The sequence below is a fragment of the Vulpes lagopus genome, chromosome 1, assembly GCF_018345385.1.
Source record: "Vulpes lagopus strain Blue_001 chromosome 1, ASM1834538v1, whole genome shotgun sequence".
Lineage (NCBI taxonomy): Eukaryota > Metazoa > Chordata > Mammalia > Carnivora > Canidae > Vulpes > Vulpes lagopus.
In genome coordinates, this window is record NC_054824.1 from 112,804,356 (window position 1) to 112,830,090 (window position 25,735).

General features: G+C 35.4%; 1 protein-coding gene across 14 annotated transcripts in view; it reads right to left on the bottom strand.

Moving 5' to 3' along the window:
• Positions 1–25,735, bottom strand: part of ARHGAP28 (Rho GTPase activating protein 28) — a 242,221-nt gene that overhangs the window by 90,997 nt on the left and 125,489 nt on the right. For 13 of the 14 annotated variants that reach the window (XM_041768030.1, XM_041768034.1, XM_041768083.1 and 10 more), the window contains 2 exons: positions 16,441–16,643; positions 4,676–4,893 (listed from right to left, as the gene is read on the bottom strand). In XM_041768030.1, coding sequence (XP_041623964.1) covers positions 4,676–4,893; positions 16,441–16,643 — 421 coding nt within the window. Of the gene's footprint in view, positions 1–4,675; positions 4,894–16,435; positions 16,644–25,735 lie in introns of those variants that run through there. The other variant, XM_041768098.1, reaches the window with a different exon arrangement.

Genomic DNA, 25,735 nt, shown 5'->3' on the forward strand with positions numbered 1-25,735 from the left:
CTTTCTCCTCCCCCACCAAATCACTGAAAGTGTCAAAAGAGATACCTTCTTCAAAGAGTAGATCTAGAAACCACTAAAGATTTCCATTAGCAGAAGAGAAATTGTTGGATGTTCCTGGAAGATAAAAAGCAAGCAAGAATGGTTTGATAAGGGTAGAGGAAAACCTCAGCCTGAAAAAAGCTACAAAGAAAAATGTGTAGAAGATAAATGCTGATCTAGAAAAAACACATATCCAGTATGAGAGTAAAAAGAACAGCAAGGCCTCCCCAATTCTGAAGACAGTGGCCAGAGTAACTGAAGAATGTTTTTCTGAATAAAGAGGCCAGGAAACCTTCCCTCCTTCTAATACTAAACAGCAGGCAGCAGCTAAATGTGATTACAGGATAAAACCCAACAAGTAGTGACAAAATGAGTGCCTGCCTTAGACGCGGGAGGGGAGTTTTCCCAGTGTAGCGGTCCTGGACAGAAAATTAAATTGCCCTTCACTGGAACTTTCTAAAAGAATATAGATAGAAGTAAGACAGAAGTATAAAAAAGGAAGCCAGATTTGCATGAAAAGCAAATAAATTATAGTTCTTTAGGATTATCATTACTTTGGGACTGATACCGTATTCATTTGCCTTAAAGTGAAGTGTAACAGCTGACTGTCCACTCACATAGGCCCAGGGTACATCCACTAGGAGAGTTTCAGGAAGAAAATAAGTCTACACAAGTCTGCATAGAAAACATACAGTCTTTACCTATACTCAAAAATCAATCCATCAATCAACCTAGTCCTCCATTAATAGTAATCAACTCCCACTGATCAAAATCAACCAAATAGGGATGCCTGGGTGGCTCAGCAGTTGAGCATCTGCCTTTGGCCCAGGGCGTAATCCCAGGATCCGGGATCGAGTCCCACATGGGGCTCCTTACAGGGAGCCTGCTTCTCCCTCAGCCTGTGTCTCTGCCTCTCTCTCTGTGTCTCTCATGAGTAAATAAATAAAATCTTAAAAAAAGAAAAACAACCAAATAATAGTAATGTAATGATGCCAAAAATAAACAGATGACCCTGAAAAAAACAGTAATTCAAGGAAAAGACCACTTTGGAATTTAAGGCTTAATTTAGTACATGGAGAATACAAAGAGGCTCCTGCAGCCAAGAAACAAGAGTAGATCATTAAAATACAGAGGAAGTCAGGGGAAAGGAGAGGCTTCAGGAAATTAACAATATGGCTATTAATTTTTTTAAAAATTAATGAAAGCCTGAAGTATTGATAACCACTATGGCCAAATTACTGTTATATTAAAAAAAAAAAAGTTGTTGAAGGGATAGCCAAGAATGCAGAACAAACATACACACAAATAAAGCTTAGAGAACAAGAAAGCATTTAAGAGATACTGAGGTTCAATCTAAACAATGTAACAATCATCTAACAGGAGTTCCAGGAGATAAGTGAGAAAAAGAAGGGAATAAATGCTGGTTTTAAATGTTAGAAGACAATATGTAGAACCTAAAGAATGAATGAGCTCTCATATTGAAAGAGCTCACTTAGCAATGACCAGGATGGATGTTTTAAAAAGGTAAAACTGGTAAAATTGCAGGGTTCCAATAATAAAGATAAGGTTCAAAAGACTTCCACATCTGTATACAAAGGAATGATCTGTAGAGATACAGTGCTTTCCCACAGCCAACAGTGCATGAAAGAAGACAATAGATAAGTATCTCCAAAATTCTAGAGGAAAATTATTCTCAGCATGGGATTCAACGTGCAAAAAATTAAGAAAAGACTACCAAAATCTACATATTTGTCTTTTAAATTACTAAATTTAAATCTTCACGAGGTAAGTTCACTGAGTCAGATTCCTACGTCTAAGATTAATGCAAACTCACCTTATGAAACCCATGATGTTAAATCATTAAGAAAGTGAAATGGAAACTTCAGGTGACTGTTTTATTAATGCACATAAATTATGACAAAAAAGAAAGAAAGAGTAGTAGTGAATGGGGAGTGGGAGAAACAGAGAAACACACACACACATAGAGACAGAGAAGGAAGAAGGAAGAGAAGCACGCAGAGACAGATCAGGACAGGCAGGTACTTTGGGAAAGAGAAGGAGGGAGGGAGAAATTGATATTTATGCTGTCAAATTCAGATAGGAAACTTAAAAAGTTCAGGTACATTTCTAAGAAACTTCCAAGTCTACTTACTTGTAGAAGCAGATGTTGAATTTTTGAGGAAGAAAATCCATGAAGATGTTTATCAGGCCTGATATAATTGTATATATACCCTGTTTTTTTTAAAGCTAACTTTATGTGGTTTTTTACATTTTTGATGAAGAACAATCTGAATGCTGAATCTGCATATACAATGCCAGGCTTTCACTGATTTTCAAATCCTAAACTTCTCAGGATAGCACAGGACTTCTACTTTCTGGAATATATGAACTTCCTTTCACCCACAACCACTCTCCCCGCTACACATTCATTCTCTATTCACTCTGGAATGGAGCTTCAGCAGCAAGACTGGAAGAGAGAAGACGACGATGGGCAGGAGAAAGAACACTCAGGGCCATTCCCCATGCCCACAACAAACGTGGTCCTCTTTCTGCCTTTGTTGGAATTAAATACCAGTTTCCTGTACCTGCATGTTATGGAAAAATAAAACACTCTTCATTCATTTTTATGCTTAAAGCCCCAATCAATAAGTGCCCACTTTACATTTCCCTTCAGGGTCTAAGTAAAAGAGGGAGGAACACTGTTTCTTTTTTCTTTTTTCTTTTTTTTTTTTGGTACGTGACTAGAAGTCCAAAGTTTTGGGAAACCTAAAGATACCTGTCTGCATCTTCTTGAGTACCTGAAAAATTCAGAGAAACTATAGATACTCTCCTATTTTGGAGTTTGCTAGGGAAGAGCAAAAAATCTTAGTTTGAAGTAGCTGGAAATAGAAATGGGAAAGGAAGCATGTAGACCAAGTTCTTAGGACTCTCCTGAAATGATCTGGGAGATAAATGTGAAATGACTCAGGGAATTTAAATCAGCAGGGTAAACCTTACCAAAGAAAAGGTTGGCCAGGACTCACACGGCCTAAAGCCCTTGCCCTAGTTGTGGGTGTCACTTTTACTCAACTACAACTCTAGAAAATCTCGCCTTCCACAAAGATACAGGTTTCAACTAGGATGAAAGTTGGAAGACCACAGAACTAAATGCACTGCCACAGTACATAATTTTGTACAATATAAGGTCCTCAAACTGTACTACTCAATACATTAGCTATAATCCATATGTGGCAATTTAGGTTTAAATCAATTAAGATAAAATAAAATTAAAATTTCAGTTCCTTATTCTCACAGCTACATATAGGACACACACTGGCTGTCCCTACTGCACAGCACAGAAATCATTTCCATCACTAGAAAGATCTAAAGGACAGTGCTATTCTAGGGCATTATTAGCACAAATGCAACAGTTAACTTGGAAATATGAGCTACCCTGGCAACAACTCAGTGTGATTAATATATCTAAGAGAAGATATGACTTACAGATAACAACCTAAAGTAACTCAAATTGGAGGTGCCTTCAACCAAGCCTGCTACCCAATGTCCTTGAAGTTTTAATTTATGTCATTATTGGTGTTACATTTAAAAGGTAAGAAACATGGGATCCCTGGGTGGTGCAGTGGTTTGGCGCCTGCCTTTGCCCCAGGGCGCAATCCTGGAGACCCAGGATCGAATCCCACGTCGGGCTCCCGGTGCATGGAGCCTGCTTCTCCCTCTGCCTATGTCTCTGCCTCTCTCTCTCTCTCTGTGTGACTATCATAAATAAATAAATAAATAAAAAGAAAAAAAGAAACATAAATCCGAATGATTAACTTAACTTGCCCCAGGCAACTATCTGTAACTACAGCATAATATCAAGTTTCTTTTTCTTTTTCCTACATACTAATTATCCCCAAAGTTCCAAGAATTCTGTCTGCATAGAACCTAATATAGGATCTTGCACAGAGAATGTATACAGTAATACTGGTTGCATAGTGATGCAGTCACTGATTTCAACGATGCAATGAGTGAAGAAATAAATGAGTGGGAAGGCAGAGCTAACAGTAAAACAGACAAAGTAATAGGTAAACATGACCAACAGCCTCAGAAGTAAAGCTGTGGCCATGGAATTGGTAAGGGTAAGCTGGAATTTCAACCAGGCATTTCTCAGAAAACATGTGATGCTTCCCTTATGGTTTTCTGAATCATTCTCTTGCCCACTTAATTAATGCTGGTATCTCACTTTCTACCATTTAAATTTGTTTGAAAATAAAGGCTACCCTACTCATTCTCCCACTCTAACCTCTTTAAAACTAACCAGCTGAACTTGCTTAGAATACTTTGGACCTATTTCTCTGTTCAGAGAATTTCCACCCAGTGCTAGATTAAGTAAATGTTCTGTGCAATCTATCCATAAAGATTTGTTCCATTACCAAGTAAGTTATTCTCCAACTCAACAAAGAAGGGAATAAATTTAGTGTTGAGAGAGACTGCTATGGGGGGACAAGGAATGATTGCCTAAGTTTCAAATCTGCAAAATTTTGCACTCTGCTGTATGCTTTAGTTGTCTCTAAAAGAGACAAGATGACCAGTTTTTTCTAATATTTTTTTCATGTTCTCCTCAAGCCAAAAATTTTAAGCCATTTTCATTACTTACAGGAGATTCGCTGACTCCAAAGATATCTCTGACATCCCGAACAGATTGTTTGTTCTTTTTTCTCATGGTTTGAGTATAAGTATTATATCTCTTTTTCACGGCAGCTGCTTGGGTTCGAGTTAGCGTAGAGAGCAAGGCTTTGCCATCCTCTTCTTCATCACCCGAAATCAAGGTTGATAAACCCACATCTTGCAACCACTCAGCTTCAAGTTCTCCTTCTGAAAAATAACATTACCAAGAAAAGGTTAGAACATTCTGCATTTGGTTAGATGATGTGTATATCTAAGGCCTGTGCATATCAGTGAGTAGGAAGTGTCAGTAAACACTATACTAAGGTCATCTTGGACCCTGAAGATATCCTAAGTGAAATAAACCATACAAAGATGAATACCATATGATCTCACTTCTATGTGAAATCTTAAAACACACACACACACACACACACACACACACACAGGCTTATAGATTCAGAAAATAGATTGGTGGTTGCCAGAGGTGGGAGGTAGGACGTAAGTGAAATAGGTGAAGGGAGCAAAAAGTACAAGCTTCCAGTTATAAAATAAGTAAGTCATGGAGATGTAATGTATGCGTTGTGACGGTGATACTGTACTGTATATTAGAAAGTTGCTAGGAGAGTAGATCTTAAACACTGTCATCACAAGAAAAAAATCTGTAACTATGGTGATAGATGTAAATTAGACTTACTGTGGTGACGATTTTGTAATGTACACAAATGCCAAATCATTATGTTGTACACATGAAACTAATAATATGTCATATGTGAGTTATACCTCAATTAGAAAAAAAAAAGACCATCTTTTTTTCCAGAGTAATCAGAGTAATCCTATGGAAATAAATCAAAAACCAGTATATTTTTTTAAAGATTTATTTATGTATTTGAGAAAGAGAGGGTGCATATGAGTAGGGGGAGGGGCAAGAGAGAGAAAGAAAGAAAAGCACACTCCTTGTCAAGTGCACATGGAGCTTGACACAGGGTTCAATCCTATGACCCTGAGATAATGACCTGAGCCAAAATCAAGAGTCAGACACAACCAAATGAGCCACCCAAACACCGTGTATGATATTTTTTAAAGAAGTCAAATTTTAAAGTATTTTCTAGGAGAGTAAGGTTAATTGGTAAATTTAGTAAGGTGATTTTCTTTGCCAGAGTGTTAGATATAAGCCATATCTGGACTTCGATTCTCAAACAATGATGAAATATGAATATTTAAACTAAAACTTTAATAGAAAAAGGGTGTTTCGTAGTACAGGAAAGGGTTTTTTAATCACTCAAATGTTGGTTCAAATCCCAATGCAAACATTTACTGGGTGAATGGCTTTGGAAAATTTTTAGATATCTCTAGGCTTCAGTCCTATTGGCAAAATTGAGGTATATAATGAGATGTATTAGGTTGCTATAAGAATTGTTTTATCAGTTTATTCATGAGAAATGGCAAACAGTCTGGAACAGAGGATGAATTCAATAGATATTCATACTCTCTTGCTTTTCTCCATAGTCTGAACATTAGGTAATCTTTACTTTTTTTTCCCAGAAGGCAATTAAAAAAATTTGAAATTCATCTAATGAGGGTTAATTGCTATTATAAATTAGGTGTGCAGAAATAATTTTAAAAATTCAGAATAACAACATTAGGTAACAGAAAATCCACTACAGATACATTTCTGGGAATTATGCTAAACAGGCACTACCTAAATAGATTTGTTTAAAGAGCAGATTAGATTGATTTGTAAATAGCCTGTCAAGTCATAAGTCCAAGACTCTCGGGACTCTGCTTACATTATTGCATCACTGGTATACAAACAAAACATACTTTACAGGTCCAATTTCTTAGCTAAGCAATCTTTTCTTTGCTATCTTGTTTCTATTGTTCATTTCCTTTATAAGCTATCCCTTTAACAGAAAATGCAAAGGTAAACATAAGCTTACTAACCCTAATCTAAAATAATAAACCTTTTAAATTAGTGAGTTATGACTGAAATCTTCCTTTACTTAAGCCTTAGATAAGATTTTCACTTTTTAAGACAAAATTTACAAATGTAGTTTAATATTAAAATTTTAAAAATTGGGACGCCTGGGTGGCTCAGTGATTGGGTGCCTGTCTTTGTTTCAGGTCGTGATCCTAGGATCTCAGGATCCGGGATCGAGTCCCACATTGGGCTCCCTGCATGGAGCCTGCTTCTCTCTGCCTACGTCTCTGCCTCTGTCTCTCACTCTGTGTCTTTCATGAATAAAAAAATAAATCTTTAAAAAAAAGTTTTAAAAATTAGATTTCCCCTCCACCTCTATAAACAGTAATCAAATAATAGATCCATGAAATATGAATATTTAAACTAAAACTGTAATAGAAAAAGGGTGGTTTCGTAGTACAGGAAAGGTTTTTGTTGTTGTTTTTTCAGGAAAGCGTTTTTTAATCACTCAAATGTTGGTTCAAATCCCAATGCAAACATTTACTAGGTGAATGGCTTTGGAAAATTTTTAGATGTCTCTAGGCTTCTATTCAAAGAATAGAAGGAAGGAGAAATTGTGGAGTTAACATATGCTAGAGGTGAGGGTAGTCTAAATCCTTGTACTCAGACTACCGAATCTGTAGAATATACATTTTTCATAGGAAAGAAAAATGTCGTAGAGATCAATGTTACTCCTGTAACAATACTAAATTACAGAAATCACAATCCTGGGTCCATGACTCCAATTGGTAAATATATAACTTCCACATAGAATACGTCTTTGAATTTCAACTCCATACATCCAACTACCCTCCCAACATCTACTTGACTCTATTAATAATATATCAAACTCAACATGTTCAAATCTGAACACATATTCTTCATTCCCAACTCTAGGTCTCTTTCAGTATCTCACATTTCAGTAAATGAAACCCACTCCCATCTATCTAATTCAGCAAAAAATACTTTGGGAACATTATTGGCAACTCCCTCTTTTACACATCAAAACCAATACATAACCAAGTCCTTCTGATATTAATTCCTTATTATTTCTAAAAAATTTCCCATTTTATTTATCTCTTCTGCTCTGACCCTGGTCCAAACTACCAAAATCTCTCACCTGAACTGCTGCAGTTGCCTCCTAGCTGTTCTTCCCATTCTGGACTCCCTTTCCAACCCATTCTCCATATTGTAACTAATTTAGACCTTTCCAAATGCAAATACTAAGGCCTTCTCTAAATTAATGAAACAGTTCTTCTTCACTCTTGAGATTAAGAATAAAACTTTAACATCTCCCACAGGCCATGAAGCTGTTAACCTTCCTATCCACAGCTTGTACCAGGCTCTCTTCACTCTCTTCTCTCTAGCAGTACTGGCTTACACATTTGGTTCTTCAAAAGCCCCATGCTATATTTTGTTACAAGGCTTTGGACATACCAATCCTTCTATTTGGTCCCCTAATTATAGGCCATTCAATCTTTCAGATCTCAGTTCATATATTTATTTCTCAATGAAGTTTTTTTTTTTTTTTCCTGAACACTTCAGTCACGGTCAGATCCTACTGTTTCCCATCTTAAACCTGCTGTGTGTCTTTTCCTTCAAATAATTTCCCCCCAAATGTATAACTAGATACATCTAATTATATCATTTCATTCATTATTTTCTTTCCTCCTAGATTATTACCTCCAGTACAGCAGGAAACATTTCTGCCTTTGTTTTTAACTCTAACATCAACATCTTACAATGTCTATTGAACTAATTAAATCCCAATTTAAATATATAATTATTCTAAGAAAATGAATGAAAAACATCAACTTTCAAAAATGACTGTACCTATCATACATACCATTCTGTACTGAAAATCCACCAGCTTAGTAGCTTTGTTAGAGAAAAATATCAAAAAAAGGAATAAAATCTTCCAGTAAAGGTAGAGTAGCCTGTATAAAAATAACAGTTCTGGGGATCCCTGGGTGGCGCAGCGGTTTGGCGCCTGCCTTTGGCCCAGGGCGCGATCCTGGAGACCCGGGATCGAATCTCACATCAGGCTCCCGGTGCATGGAGCCTGCTTCTCCCTCCGCCTGTGTCTCTGCCTCTCTCTCTCTCTCTCTGTGACTATCATAAATAAATTTAAAAAATTTTTTAAAAAAATAACAGCTCTGTGTACAATTATGAACTCTGAACTACATACTTAAAATAACCATTCAAGGGTAAAGAAGAAGAACCAAGTGTAGGCAGAATTTTGATACAAGAAAATGTACTGTATGAGATTTGCATCTTTTGTAGATGCAACTGAAGTCATTTTCCTATCCTTACACTATAGAGTGGATAGAACACAAACAGAAAACCACAGTCTTACTTATTAGAAGAGTCAGAGGAGAGAGAGTATGGGATAACTAAGATATCTGGAAAGTGAGAGGCATACTCCTGTTAGGAGGGAGCCCCATCTAAAATCTGTGCATAAACTCTCATCAAGTCCTTAACTAAACATTAAACCAAACATATGTGAAACTCCAGGCATCCTATTGAAAAACAGTTGCCAAAAGGCTAAAATAAATGAACCAGGCTGCATAGTGCAGAAAAGATAGGGAGAATGAGTACAACCAAGTTAACCACTAGAACTGAAATTAACTCCATTTAGAGGAAGATAATGGGATACGGTCTCTGAAACATATTAATAGCATTATAATATTACATTACCAAAGATGTTCCACTAGGGTATTTAAAAAAACAACAAAAAAAGGACTAATTTGTCAAGAGAAAGGGTGATCAACAGAAAGTAACTCTGAGATGATTCTGATGTTGGACAAAGACTTTAGGAAAAGATTCTTATGAGTGAATAAAGAATTTCAGCAAAGAAAAAAATATAAAAAGGAAACTAAAAGAAGCAATATGCAAATTATAGAACTAAAATTAAAATACATTTTTAAAAACTTGCTGAAACGGCCTAATAGTGTATTAAGGACTTTAATAGAAAGGGCTGGTAAACTTAAAGATTACATCAATAGGAATTACCCAATCTGAAAGACAGAAAAGTATTTTTAAATATTTGAGACCAAGTGACCTGATGGGAATGTTAAGTATAATGTATATATATATATATATATATATATATATATATATATATATATGTATATATGTATATATATAGAGAGAGAAAGACTTTCAGAGAAGAGAGACAGTGGGGCAGAAAAAAAGTATTTGAAGAAATAATGTCCAAAAGTTTCCAAAGTTGCTGAAAAACCAGCTAGCTTAACTAATACCAAGTAGCTTACATACAAAAGAAACTGCACTTAGGCATCTTCAAGACAATCTGCTAAAAACCAAAGACAGAAAATCTGAAAGCAGTCTAAGACAAGAGATTACATATAGGGGAACAAAAATATGAAGGCACTGACTCCTTATTAGAAACAATGGGGGTCAGAATACAGTAAGATGATATTTAAAACAGCCTGAATGAAAATAAAAACCTGTCAACCACTAATTATATGTCTAACAAAAATATCCTTCAAGAACGAAGGTAAAATATTCATTGACACATTAATAAAAACTAAGAAATCTATTGCCTGCAAAATTGCTCTATAATATATGCTAAAGGAATCTCTTTAGGCTAAACGACAAAACATCAGATGGATACCAGATATACAAAAAAGAAGTAGTGGAATGTTAAAAGTGCAGATACTGATTTCTTTAAAGGACATATGGCTACTTCCTCCTCCCCCGAAATTAAGTCTTGAAGCCTAAAGACATTACTCAATGCACAGCAAGGTAGGTGTTCATGCAGAGGAGTAGGATAGACTGCAATGTTGGGAGTCCAAGTAGGATGAGCAGGACAAGAATGAAAAGGAGAGGAAATTGATAATATATGGAGGGATTATCAAATAAATATATATGTTTAAGACAGTGGAAGCCAGTTTGCTTTCTAAGAAGGGAGTCACAAATATGGAAAGGGAAGAAGAGAATTAACCTAGTGGTATTAGACTGGAATTGAAGGTATAAATATGAACTCATATATATCAATGGCTTTAGTTATGGAAATATAGATGCAAATGTTTATACATTACATTGTATATATCAGTATACACTGTCTATACAGTGCATACATGTATGTGTGTGAGAGTATGCACACATATACGCACATGTACATCTATAATTAGGCACATATATACCTATATATTCCATAGCTATTCTATAGCTATTTCTCAGATCAAATATAGAATACTTTCCATATGAAAATAAATGATAGCAGAAGATAACCCACTAATAACTCACTAAATAAACCAAGAGCCCATTCTGATATAAAGAAATAATTTGATAGTTTGATATAAAGTGGAGTATTTACAGTTCCAAAGAACCCTCCACGAAAATATGTACTGATCACAAAGATAAAAGGAGTAACTTTACATGGAGAAACCTTGTATATATCACCTGAAGTAATTCAAGTGGACATCACTATTAACAAGAAAATCAAAACTGTATGCCATCTGATAGGGTGCAATAAAAAGAACACAGCATCATGATCTGCTAAAAATATAGAACATGAATCTGAATCACGAGGAAACATCAGACAAATCCAAACAGAGGAACTTTATACAAAATAGGCTGTAATTTTCAAAAGTGTCATGGTTATAAAATCAAAGAAAAACTAAGAAATTATTCTAGACTGTAAAGCATCAAAAGAAACATGGCCATTAAGTACAACAAGTGATTCTGAACCAGATGATTTTGGTATAAAAGGTAATAAAGGAAATACAACAACATTAAAATTCAGTCTGAGGACCGGATAACAGCAGTATACCAAAAATAATTTTTTGATTTTAACAATTATATTTTCATTATATAGAGGATGGTTACACACACACACACACACACACACACAAATCCACAATCTACAGCTATCAGAGATTAAGATTTTAATAACTTCCTCTCAGCAACTGATAGAATAATTAGACAAAAGTATATGTGTAAACATACATATATTTCATAAAACAAAAACATATAGTATATATATATGACATCTCACACCCCCCCACACACATATACACACGCACACACATATATATATATATATAAACACATAAAGGCCTAAAGTACTTGGGAATAACAGGGGTTGGCACATTACTCTCAAATGATAAAACTGTTCCAGACTTTTAAAAAAGTTATTTAAATTGTATTTGCAACTTTTTCTGTAAGTTTTAAATTATTTCACAATAATATATGTCCATATAAATAACATTATACTGATGGTGGTATAACATGTGTAGATGTTATATATTTGACAACAGTACAAAGCGCTGGAGAGGAAGGGAAATATAATTATACTGCTACAAAATCCTTACGTTTTGCATAAAGAAGTGTAATATTTATTCTAAGTAGTATTCTAATATTTATTCTAAGTGATAAATTAGAGGTACATAGTATAATATGCAAGCAGTCACTAAAAAAATCAAAGCAGTATACAAAAAATGCATATGGAGGAATTACAAAGAAAAATGAAAGAGAGACAAAGACAGAGTAAAAGGATGGAAAATGATATACCACACAAACAGTGACCTTAAGAAAGCCAGAGTGAGGGTAGCCTGAGTGGCTCAGCAGTTTAGTGCCACCTTCAGCCCAGGGTGTGACCCTGGAGACCTGGGATCGAGTCCCACGTCGGGCTCTCTGCATGGAGCCTATTTCTCCCTCTGCCTGTGTCTGTGCCTCTCTTTCTCTGTGTGTCTTTCATGAATAAATAAATAAAATCTTAAAAAAAAAAAGCCAGAGTGAGGAACACCTGGGTGGCTCAGTAAGTTAAGCATCTGCCTTCAGCTCAGGTCATGATCCTGGGGTCCTGGTATTGAATTCCGCATCAGACTCCCTGCTTAGTGTGGAGTCTGCTTCTCGCTCTCCTTCTGCTCCCCTTGCTATACTTGAGCTCTCTCTCAAATAAATAAATAAAATCTTAAAAAAAGAAAGAATGAAAGAAAGAAAGTCAGGGTAACTATATTATTAGACAGAGTAGACTTCAAGACAAGAAGTAGTGTTAGAAATATATTAAGGAGGGTCAGTGCAAATGGGCCAATTCAACAGAGGAATAATAATCATAAATGTATATGCCACCTAATGACAGTTTTAAAATATGAGGCAAAAATGACAGAATAAGAGGGAAAAAATAGACAAATACACAACCCAAACTGGAGATTTTAACAACTTTCTCTCATAATTGGTAGAAAAAATAGGCAAAAATTAGTAAGGGTACAATAGATTTGATGTACATTTGCTCAAATGTACAAACCACCTAAATACAGTCAGCATTTGCAGAACACCACACCTCCCAACAATGATAGAACATGTTATTTTTTAAGTGTACATGGAACTTTGACCAAGACAGACCATATACTGAGTCATAAAATAGGTCTAAATAAGTGTCAAAGGTTGAAACTTATAAACTGTTACCCAATCATAACACAATTAATTTAGAAACCATTACAAATGATATTTCTATAAAACCCTCCAACATTTAAAATAAAACATTAAAACATTTAAAACTGATGATGAAAATATAACACATCAGAATTTGTGGGCTGAAATGAAGCAGTGCTTAAGGGAACTGTTCACATTTAAAAAGCTAAAAGATGTAGAGTCAGTGGTCTAGGTTTCCATCTTAAGAGAGAAAAAAGAAGCAACTTAAACACAAAAATCACAGACAAAAGCAAATATAGCAAGGCTATGAGCTGTCACCACTTACTTCCATTCAACTTGTACTGGAGGGCCTACCAGCACAATTAGGCAAGATAAAGACGGAAAAACATAAAAATCAGAATGAAAAAAGTAAAACTGCCTGTGTTCACAAGTGATCTCTTTGTTTATGCAGAAAATCCTAAGAAATCTAGTAGACAAATGTTAGAAAATGAATTCAGAAAGGTAATGAAAGGAGACAAAAATCAATTGTATTTCTATATACCAGCTGCAAACAATTGAAAAATGAGAGAAAACAAGAGAAATATCCAATTAAAAGACCCCATTAAGGGTAGGAACACACAAGCCACAGACAGTAAGAAAATACTTAACCATACATTTATTTGACAAAAGAGTTATATCCAGAATATATAAAGAATTCATTAAAAAAAAAGAATTCATACAAGTCCATAATAAAAGGGCAATTTTAAAAAACAATCAAGGGGCGCCTGGGTAGTTCAGCTGCTTAAGCATCCTGCTCTTGATTTTGGCTTAGATCATGATCTCAGGATCCTGAGATACAGCCCTGCATTGACCTCTGCACTTAGTGGGGAGTCTGCTTAAGATTCTCTCTCTCCCCCTACTCTCTCGGTCTCTCAAAAATATTCAAAAGATTTCACAAACCAAGTTATATGGATGGACAGTTAAGCACAGGAAAAAATGTTCAACATCATCAGTTATTAGTGAAATGTAATAACAGCCATTATGAAATACCTCCATACATCCTCTAGAATCATTCACATTAACAAGTCTTATATCATCAAGTATTGCAAGTATGTGAAACAACAGACTTGTCTATCAGACACTAATGGAGGGAGTATAAAATGGTACAACTACTTTGGAAAAATGCTGGCAGTTTCTTCTGCAGTTGAACATATTCTATGAAAAAAATATATACTCAAGAGATATAAATATCTCCAGACTTTTACAAGATTATCTACAGCAACCTTATTTTCATAGTAGCCCAAACTGCAAACAACTGGCAAGTCCATTAACAGTTAAACAGATAAATTGTGGCACGTTCATACGATAGAATTCTGCTGTTCTAGGTTGAATTGGGACCCCCAGAAGATAGAGTGAAGTCTTAACTACCAATACCTGTGAATGTAAGCTTATTTGAAAACAGGGTTTTAGCAGAGGTAATTAAGATATAAATGGAGATGAGGGCATACTGAGTAGAGTGAGCCCTTAATCCAATATAAGGGGTATCTTTATAAAAAGGGGAGGAGAAAGACAAAAATACAAGGAGTAGGCTACAGGACATAGAGGCAGAGAGTAGCATGTGTTGCCTACAAGTCAAGGAACAGCAAGAATTAAGGGCAATACCAGAAGCTCAAGAGAAAGGCACGGACCAAATTGTGCCCAAATTGTGCCCTAAATCTTCGAAAAGGTTGCTGACACCTTGACTTCTAGTCTCCGCAACTGTAAGAAAATAAATTTCTGCTATTTTAAGCCACTGGATTTTGGAGCATTTTGTTATAGCAGCCCTAGTAAACTAATACCAACTACCCAATAATAAAAGGAGAGGAACTACTGATATACCAGATGAATCTTAAAAACACTATGTTCAGTGAAAGAAGCTAAATCAAAAACTAATCTATGACACAAGAACATCAGAACCATGGTTGCTTTTGGCCAGAGACAGGGAGTCATGGGAGTGACAAGGGAAAAAGCATGAAGACATTTTCTGAGTTGACTAAAATGCTATCCCCCTTGATTACTATGAAGTTACAAAATTATTAGCATTTGTCAAACCTCACTGAATTGTACACTTAAAGTTCTATGCCTACAGTTCTAAGGAAAAAAAATCTATTTAAATTCTGGTTAGTAGCTATGCTTTTTGTGGAAGTTTAGGTTAACCAATCTAAAAATATTTTCTGTGTACTCTAGACTTAAAATAAATGATAGTAAAAGCCAGGATTCTGATTTTTGAGGAAAATAGTTATAAATACAAGAAAAAAAGACAGCAACAACAAACCTAGTTGTGGTGGGGTGGAATGGAGGGTTATCAGTATGAACCCATGTTTTCTAATATAGCTAGCTTGCTAGCTAGCAAGTAAGAGAAAAGGATGAAGAATGACAGGTATTTTCCTTCATATATCTTCCTATGTAAGTTAGAGGAATAAGAATACACTTCATAGATAGAGATGGATCCCTTTAATAGATTCTCATTCAATATGTAGTACAACTTTCTATTTCTTATGGCTTGTAAAATATACTAATTGTCGTGTATCTAAATTATTATTTTTCAGACCAAAGAAGGATAGACTTACAGAAGAAGGAATGAAGAATGAAAACTTCTTTAAAGTTTCAGTTTATCTTGGTAGGTTGTCTAGCCTAGCCAACTTAATCATTGGCTAATGAAAACATTCTCAGGTAAATACTTATTATTGAACTACTTTCAGTCTTTCTTGGATATTTTACATATTTACTTGCTGACGGGTTGCAACTGGAGATGACCTATACTTTTAATCCAAGGGAAGTAATTTAGCTATTTTTAAAAAGAGTAAGTGAATTAACTTTTTTTTTTTAGTTCTTAATCTTGTGTGTTTAGTTTCACTGAAAATTAGTATATTTTACAATGGTTTTTATTTTCAGAAATACAAGGTAACCCATCCCCTGAATAGATTAACACTAGTAAATGTCTCAAAATCAAAATTTTTTTCCTTCAAAATTGTACTGGCATTTTTTCCCTCTTTCTCTATTTCTTTCCCCATCTTTCTCTCTCTCTTTTTGGAAGTAATAGTCAAGAATACAAAAGTAAAAGCCATCAAAATTAGAATACTCAGTCTGTTAGATGATAATGAATCATATCAATGATAGGCACAGCATCCCTAAGTAGTGATATGTAAGAAATCAATTTGGGTTTTGACAGTTCTCCTTCTTAGGTCATATCACTATATATAGAAGCCATCATGAACCAATCCAGTAGATATAAATCAGTGAGAGTTGGTAGCTGATATGCCAAATTCTACTGATTTCACTTGTTAAACTATTGGAATGAGGTCTACCTGCAAACAGGACAAGAGAGAGCATACAAAGAAAGACAGTAAACACATGGGATGACAGATCCAGCACCTTACCATCCACAGGCTTGACCTCAGCTGGTATCTGCTCTTCCTGTCCTCCCATGCTGTTCTCTTTAATGTTTTCTATTTCCCGCAGGAAATCCTCCATGGAGGTGCTGTCTATGGAGGCTTGTGAGTTGGAGCGGGTAAATGCGGGAGAATGTAGGGATTCATTGGAGAGCATCCTGTTAATTCTTCGGCAGCGAGGAATAGATTTTCTGCAGAAAGAATATCTGTTATTAATAAAAAAAAATCAGTCTTTTATGTTATAAATCACAAAGTAAAATTTAGGTTTAAAATCAATGGAGAAACGGAGTTAAGTGTGACAGAGAGGGGTTTGACAGAGTAATTTCCATTCAGTGGTGGTTCCTCTTTTTTTTTTCTCTATAATTCATAATGGCTTTGTGGTTATGTAGGAATCACCATGAAAATACTTTTTATAATTTTCATACACTCATAAAATGTGAAGTTGCTTGTATTAGCTGAAACACATAATTCAAGCCAGTTTCTCCGATGAACACAGAGGCAAAAATCCTCAAACCATTAGCAAATTGAATTCAATAATATGTTAAAAAGAATCATTCACCACCACCAAGACGGACTTATTCCAGGGACGCAAGGATGGATCAATATCTACAACTCAATGACATGATATATCACATTAACAAAAGAAAGGATATAAACCATATGATCATCTCAAAAGATGCAGAAAAAGCATTTAACAAAATTCAATACCCATTCATGATAAAATCTCTTAATAAAGTGAGGACAGAAGAAACATATCTCAACATGATAAAGGCCATATATGACAATGCCACAGCTAACATCATACTCAAAGTTTTATAAAAGGCTGAAAACTTTTCCTCTAAAATCAGGAACAAACAAGATGTCCACTCTCACATTTTTTTAAAGATTTTATTTATTTATTCATGAGAGACACACAGAGAGAGGCAGACACATAGGCAGAGGGAGAAGCTGGCTCCCTGAGAGGAGCCTGATGTGGGACTTGATCCCAGGACCCCAGAATCATGACCTGAACCAAAGGCAGATGCTCAATCACTGAGCCACCCAGGCATCCCTCCACTCTCACATTTTTATTCAATATAGTCCTGAAAGTCGTAGCCACAACAATCAGATAAGAAAAAGATATAAGAGGCTTCCAACTTGGTAAGGAAGAAGGAAAACTGTCAGTATTGCAGATGACATGATACTATACATAGAAAACACTAAAAATGCTGCTAAAATTTTAAAATGAATCCATGAATTCAATAAAGCTGCAGGATACAAAATACACTGAAATCTGTAGTATTTCTATACACTACTAATGAACTAGCAGAAAGAGAAATTAAGAAAACAATCCTATTTACAACTGCATCAAAAAGAATAAAAGACTTAGAAATAAATTTAACCAAAGAGGTGAATGACCTGTACTCTGAAAACTATAAGACACTGATGAGAGAAGTTGAAGATCACACACATAAATGGAAACATGTATCATGCTCATGATTGGAAGAGTTAGTATTGTTAAAATATTTATACTAGCCAAGCAGTCTACAAATTCAATCCCAATCAAAATAATAGTATTTTTCATAAAACTAAAACAATTAATCCTAAAATTTTTACGGAACCACAAAAGATCCCAAAGAGACAAAGCAATCTTGAACAAGAATAAGTTGAAGGTATCACCATCACAGATTTCAAACTATATTACAAGGCCGTAGTAATCAAAACAGTATGATACTGCCACAACAAGACACACAGATCAATGGAACAGAAGAGAGAACCCAGAAATAACCCCACACTTGTATGGTCAATTAATCTATGACAAAGAAGAGAAGAACATAAAATGGGGAAAAGACAGTTTTTTCATTAAATCGTGTTGGGAAAACTGAACAGGTATATGCAAAAGAATGAACGTGAATCATCTTCATATACCAAGACGCAAAAATAAACTCATAATGGATTAAAGACTTAAATGTAAGACCTGATACCATAAGACTCTTTTTTTTTTAAAGACTTATTTATTTATTCAGAGAAAGCAGAGACAGGCAGAGAGAAGCAGGCTCCATGCAGGGAGCCCAAGGTGGGACTCGATCCCGGGTCTCCAGGATCACACCCCGGGCTGCAGGCGGCACTAAACTGCAGGCTGCGCCACCGGGGCTGCCCCCATAAAACTCTTAAAAGAATATATAGGCAGTAACCTCAGGGACATTGGTCTGATTAGTATTTTTTCAGATGTGGCCCCTCAGGCAACAGCAACAAAAGCAAAAATAAACAATCGGGACTCCATCAAACTAAAAAGTTCAGGACAGCAAAGGAAACGACAAAACATAAAGGCAACCTACTGAATGGGAAAAGATATTTACAAATGATATACTGGTAAGGTGTATATAGTACATACTGGAAGGCTGATTTGTGCAAGCATACCCTAAATATCCCTGTTAATCAGTATCTTAAGAATGTAGCAATATTGTCCTCCTTCTATATTCTCATCAAACATAATGAGTAGCAGTGTTCAAGGTTAGAGGCTCCAGGTGTAGCTAACCCAGACCATCTCCCTTGTAACAAAGAATGTCTGGATGGCAGGACTTGATCTCCTTCAAACATTGGCTGTGCAAAGGAAAAGAAGGGCTAGGCTAGTTGCTAAACTATAAAAGCTTACATGCATGTAGATTCCAGAAGTGGGTGCTTTGTCCAGTTGGCTGCTTCTGGACATCCTGAATGTAAGTTCCCCTACTAAACCTATGACTTGACCCCTGTGTCTGGATAATTTCTTCAGCCTTGCCAGACCATCACCCACCCTTGGGCTTAGAGTCTGCTGGGGTGTTGCTACACAAGGGGTTAATATCCAGAATATATAAAAACTCATTAGAACTTAACACCAAAAAAAAAAATCCAAATAAAAATAGCCAGAGGACCTAAATAGATACTTTTCCAAGAAGACCTAAAATGTGGCCAGTGGACACATGAAAAGATGCTCAACATCATTAATCGTCAGGGAAATGCAAATCAAAACCCCAATGAGATACACCTCACAGCAGTTGGAATAGCTAGTATCAAAAAGACAAGAAATAACAAGTGTTGGCAAGATTGCGCAAGAGGGAACCCCTGCATACTATTGGTGAGAATGTACATTGGTGAAGCCACTACAGAGAAGAGTATGAAGGGTCTTCAAAAATTTACAAATAGGAATGCCATACAATCCAGTAATTATACTTCTAGGTATTTACCTGAAGAAAATTAAAAAACTAATTTGAAAAGATATGTGCACCTCTATATTTACTGCAGCATGATTTATAATAGCCAATATATGGAAGTAACCTAAGTGTCCACTGATAGATGAATGGATAAAGAATGTGAAATATGGAATATTACTCAGACTTTAAAAAAAAGGATAAAGTCATGGCTTTTTGGCAATGCAAAAGCACCTAGAGTGTATTATGCTACGTGAAATAAGTCAGAAAAAGACAAATACTGTATGATTTCACTTATATACAGAATATAAAAAAAACAAAACAAAACAAAACAAAACAAATGAACAATTAACCAAAAACCAGACTCTGAAATACAGAGAAGTGCCAGAGGGGATGGGAGTAGAGCCATGGGTGAAATAGATAAAAGAGATTAAGAGGTACAAAATTCCAGTTGTAAGTCATGATGATGAAAAGTACAGCATGGAGAATATAGTCAATAATATTGTAATAATGTTACATGGTGACATACACGTATCATGGTGAGTATTTTATAAATGTTATAAGCATATAAATGTCAAATCACTATGATGGATACCTGAAACTCATGTAATACTGTATGACAACTATACTTCAACTAGTAGTATATATAGTAAAAGGTAGCATCTATAAAGTATCTAAGATGATTACAGAGAAGGTGTAAAAAGTTGGCTGCTCACACCCACCAGGATGGCTACTATCAAAAAAACAAAACAAGTGGTGGCAAGAATGTGAAGAAAATAGAACCCTTGTAAATTGTGCAGTCTCTGTGGGAAACAGTATGGTAGTTCCCCAAACAACTATACATAAAATAACCATTTGATCCAGTGATTTCACTTTTGGGTATATATACTCAAAGAATTGAAACAGAGTCTTGAAGAGATACCTGTACACTGTGTTTAATAGCAGTGTTATTCCCAAAAGCCATAAGGTAGAAGCAACTGAAGTGCCCACTGACAGATGGATGGATAAGTAAAAGTTGTCCAGACATACAATAAAATATTATTAAGCCTTAAAAAGGAAAGAAATTCTGATATGTGCTACAACATGAATGAACCTTGAAGATACTATGTTAAGTGAAATAACCCAGTCACAGGACAAATACTATATGATTCCACATATAAGAGGTAGATAGAGAAGTCAAAATTATAGACAAAAAGTAAAGTGGAGGTTGCTACGGTTGTGGGGATGAGGGAATGGGAAGTTTTTGTTTAATCAGTTTAGAGTTTCAGTTTTACAAAAGAAAACCAGTTCTGGAGAGAGGAGTTACAATAATGTGAATGTACTTGATATAACTAAGCTGTTGCTTAAAAAAATGGTTGAGACAGTAAATTTTATTTTATGTGTATTTTATCAGAATTTTTTAAAGATTTTATTTATTTATTTATTTATTTATTTATTTATTTATTTATTTAAGAGAGAGAGCATGCATGCACAGAGGGAGGGGCATAGGGGAAGGAGAGGGAGAGAAAATATCAAGCACACTCCTTGCTGAGCATGGAGCCCAATACGGGCTCTATCTCATGACACTGAGATCATGAACTGAGCTGAAACCAAGAGTTAAGATACTTGACCAACTGAGCCACCCAAGTGGCTATTTTATCAGAATTTTTAAAAATTGACATAAAAATTTTATCAGAATTTTTAAAAATTGACATAAAAATTGGGGGTCTGGGGGCACAGTCAGTTGAGTAGCTGACTCTTGATTTCAGTTCAGGTCTTGATCTCAGGATCATGAGTTTGAGCCCAGCACTGGGCTCCACCATTGGGCATGGAGCGTACTTTAAAAAAAATTGAAAAATAAATTTTTAAAAAGTTGGCTGCTGAAATAATGAGATAGTGTGAGGAAATAATCTGTGACATTAAATAGAAAGACCCTACATTAGGATGAGGAAGAGGGCACTGACTCAGATACAGAGATCCATAGTCAGTTCAGGGAAAATTGGATCAACACTACGGGTAGGGTCCAACCACCAGATGGGCACTGCAGGCTCCTGTTTTTTGGGAGGGCCACAATAGGACCACTGCTAATCCTGAAGACACACAACTAAGCAGAGCATGGAGCACTTTCTCATCGAACTGCTGCAAAGACTAAATAAATTAGCATGCATATGTATTTAGAATAGAATAGTCAACAAATGTTAGTTTAAAAAGCAAGAGACAAATGGGGAAAATAGAGGCCAAAATGTTGGAATTCTGAGAAATTTTGAGGATTTGCATAAAAATAAAATATTTTTATGTAAGTGGTGATGTGGTAAGGGATCTTACTGTTGTGGTAATCATTTTGCAATATATACATGTATCAAATCAGCATGTCATGCATCTTAAATTTGACCCAATGTTATATGTCAAATATCTCAATAAAACTGAAAAAATTTAAAAAATATTTGATTTCCGGGGATCCCTGGGTGGCTCAGCAGTTTAGCGCCTGCCTTTGGCCCAGGGCGCGGTCCTGGGGTCCCGGGATCGAGTCCCGCATCGGGCTCCCGGCATGGAGCCTGCTTCTCCCTCTGCCTGTGTCTCTGCCTCTCTCTCTCTCTCTCTATCATGAATGAATAAATAAATAAATAAATAAATAAATAAATAAATAAATAAATACATCTTTAAAAAATTTTTTGATTTCCAAGACATAGGATTTACAGATATCATTTTTTCTAGGAACAATGTTTGATTAACAAGACCACTTTGGTCCCTAACCATGAATAACTGAACTACTTTATGCATTATGATCTTCTGTTCTTGCTCGTATGTTATTTTTGTATTTTTAATTTTCCAGTTTGGACTGGGTATGCAAATTCTTTCAAAGAATTCCAAGAACATGCCTCCTTATCCTTGGGTTCAGGTGGAGTTGAACGAAGGCTGAGATTACCTTTTAACCAACGTGCAGTCTGAGCTGCAGTACAGCCCAAACAAGAACTCCAAGATGGAAAGAGACAGCCAGAGCAATGACATAGCAATGTCCAACTGTGGCATTATGACTCACTTAGGACAGTTTCATTTTTATATACAGAGCAGCAGTAGACTGCTATCAAATTTAGCCATGCCCTACAGCATATGCAAAGAACACCAAAATGCATGAGCAAACAGAGAAGGGAATAAGAAAACAAATCTGTGTATTCATACTGTCTATACTTATAGGAATCCTAGATTTTTTAAATCGCTCTTAGCAGAAATTTCTGGAATTTTATCACTGATCCTAACACTACCATATTGTTAAATAATGCTAGTTTGGAACATCAACTGGCAGTGAGTTACCTAATTTATTTTTAAAACTCAAAGCAGGGAATCCCTGGGTGGCGCAGCGGTTTGGCGCCTGTCTTTGGCCCAGGGCGCAATCCTGGGGACCCGGATCGAATCCCACGTCGGGCTCCCAGTGCATGGAGCCTGCTTCTCCCTCTGCCTCTCTGCCTCTCTCTCTCTCTCTCTCTCTCTCTCTATGACTATCATAAATAAATAATTAAAAAAATTAAAAAAAAAACTCAAAGCATTTCACAAAAATATGAACTATTCACTTTTATTTTCTTACACTGTGCCATATGATAAAAATAACTGTAAAGCAGCTTTGTTTGATAATTGGGTGTTAAGAGTTTTCCACTGAATTCTTTACAGCTTGACAAGACAGATTCTAGTGGTTTTAGCACACATGAAATTGATGCAGGTATCATAATGGCTATTGTCTCTTTTATTATTTTTAGGCTTTAAAGACTCTGCCCTTTTGCAATAAGACCAATACTGAAAGCCACTAACAAATTTGTACAACTCTAGTACAGAAACATCTACTTATAAGCTATAATCAGTCACCACTGTTCGCACAGTCTACTACCCTTCATATTCAGAAAAAATACACAGATGCCCCAAGCTTTCTCTAGTTCTGGATGTTTCTTAGGTTTATTTCTTTTAAAAATGAGTATGTCTGACTTGTGGAAAATTTACAGTATCAATGGCAGACATGGACCAAGTTTAAATAATATACAATTTATAAAGAGGAAATTTAAGGTATTCTCCTCCATCTGTGTTGCATCAATATTTTTTTATAAAAACAAAAAAAAATTTTTTTATAAGTTGTTTTGTTTTCCCGACTCAAAACCACATCATAGATATCTTTTCCATGCCAATACAGAAATGCCACTTCAATAACTACTTGGAATAGCATAATTTATCTTAGAAATTAAGTAAATAAGTAGATATATATCTAAGCACTAGAAATGTCTGAAGAAGTGGGAAATTTGAGAAATAATAAGTGAACCTTAGAACAAGAGGAGCATACACATTTAGAGCTAATAATGATCATTTTAGTTAAAGCACACAGTTCCTTACTCATGCAAAGGTTACACTGGTGGAATTTCAAGAGAAGAGATTCATCATAACATTCTGCTGGGGAAAGGAAAACAGATGCAAATATAAGTCATGAACATGAGTGATAACATTGGTTTATTCTGAGATAATCCACCCAAAGAATTCTATAATTGCAGTGATCAACTATTTTTTTTGGCAAAGAAGTCAGACAGTATTTTTGGGACAAGCACATTTATAAGAGTTCTCGTTTTTTTAGTTAGGGATCCAAATATCTCCCCCTTTAACCCAGGGTAGAGCAAGGGCCATGACCTTCCAGTCTTAAAATATTACATAACTGTGAACCACAGGCTCATCCAACACTTTGATGAGCCTCAATCTGTAGCTTCATACCTCACCATATTAGGATAAATAGAGCTTAATCTTCTGAAGCTGTTTGATTCCAAAACAATACCAGGAAAACATTACACACACACACACACACACACACACACACACACACACAGAATGCAATTGTATTACACAGTAACTTTTCTTGGGAAAACACCATTAGGTTTCAAATTAGATTTTAAGTGCATGCCAATTTCCATACATTCAAAGTGGCATTAACAAAAGATTTTATTATTCCATCTTCCCCTCCATTATCTTTCTAGAAATAACTTGTATTATGTGGTAATGATTATTGGAGATCTAGAACTTATTATTGTCTACCATGAATAATTATATTACAACTTCAGACCAATGTAAATACCTTACAAGAGTATAATTAACCTCCATCTGTCAACTAACTTTTAAAAAGGCAATGATCTTTTTAAAAATTAAATAAGTAGTCTTTTATATTATTCTTTATGGTACTCTTTTATTTCTTCCTGCATGTCCCTGTACCCATAATAGATCATTTGCTATCAGCTTTGAGAACTTCATTTGGCATTTCCTCTTTTTTTCCTTAGTATTTGTTGTACTGTGGATGTCCTGCCAACAAACTCCTTTAGATTTATTTCTGAATATATCTTTAAATCCTTTACAGTTTGGTGAATTTGTTTACTGAACAAAGAATTCTAGGCTAGCAGTTGTTATTATTGTTTTCAAAACCTTTGATAGATGTCATTCCATTGTCTTCTGGACTCGAATCTGATAAGTTAATTATAATTCTTATGGAGATTCTTCTAAATATAGAATGTTATTGATGTTTTTCATAGGTTTTCCTTTTCTCTTTTGTTTTTAACAGTTTAATCATGAAATGCCTCCACTGTGATTTTGTTTTTATTCTGATTGCGTTTTACTGAGTCTTTTAAATCTGTGGGTCAATGTCTTTCATCAATTTTGAACTATTACCCATTTTTTCTTCAACTATTTCTTTTGTCCCATTCTTTCTCTCTTCTCATTGAACTCCAGTAACATGAATGTTGGCCATTTGGGACAATATCAAATGGCCTACTTTGCTTTCCTCCCCAACTCCTTCTATGCTTCAGTTGAATTTCTACTACCTTGTCTTCATGTTCAATTTTCTTTTCTTCTATGCATCTAGTCTGCTGTTAAATCCATCCAGAATGCTTCAATTTGATACTGTGGTTTTTTCATATACACATGTCAAATTAGTTATTTTTAGAGATTCTATTTCTCTGTTGACATGATTTATCTTTTATCCATTTTACACAACTGTTCCTCTGATTCCTCTAACAATTATCATTGTTATTTAAAAGTTCTTGTCCCTTAATGCTAAAATCTGTGCCATCAATATGCCTACTATAGTAATCAAATACTAGTCAATTGTTTATGGGTCACAT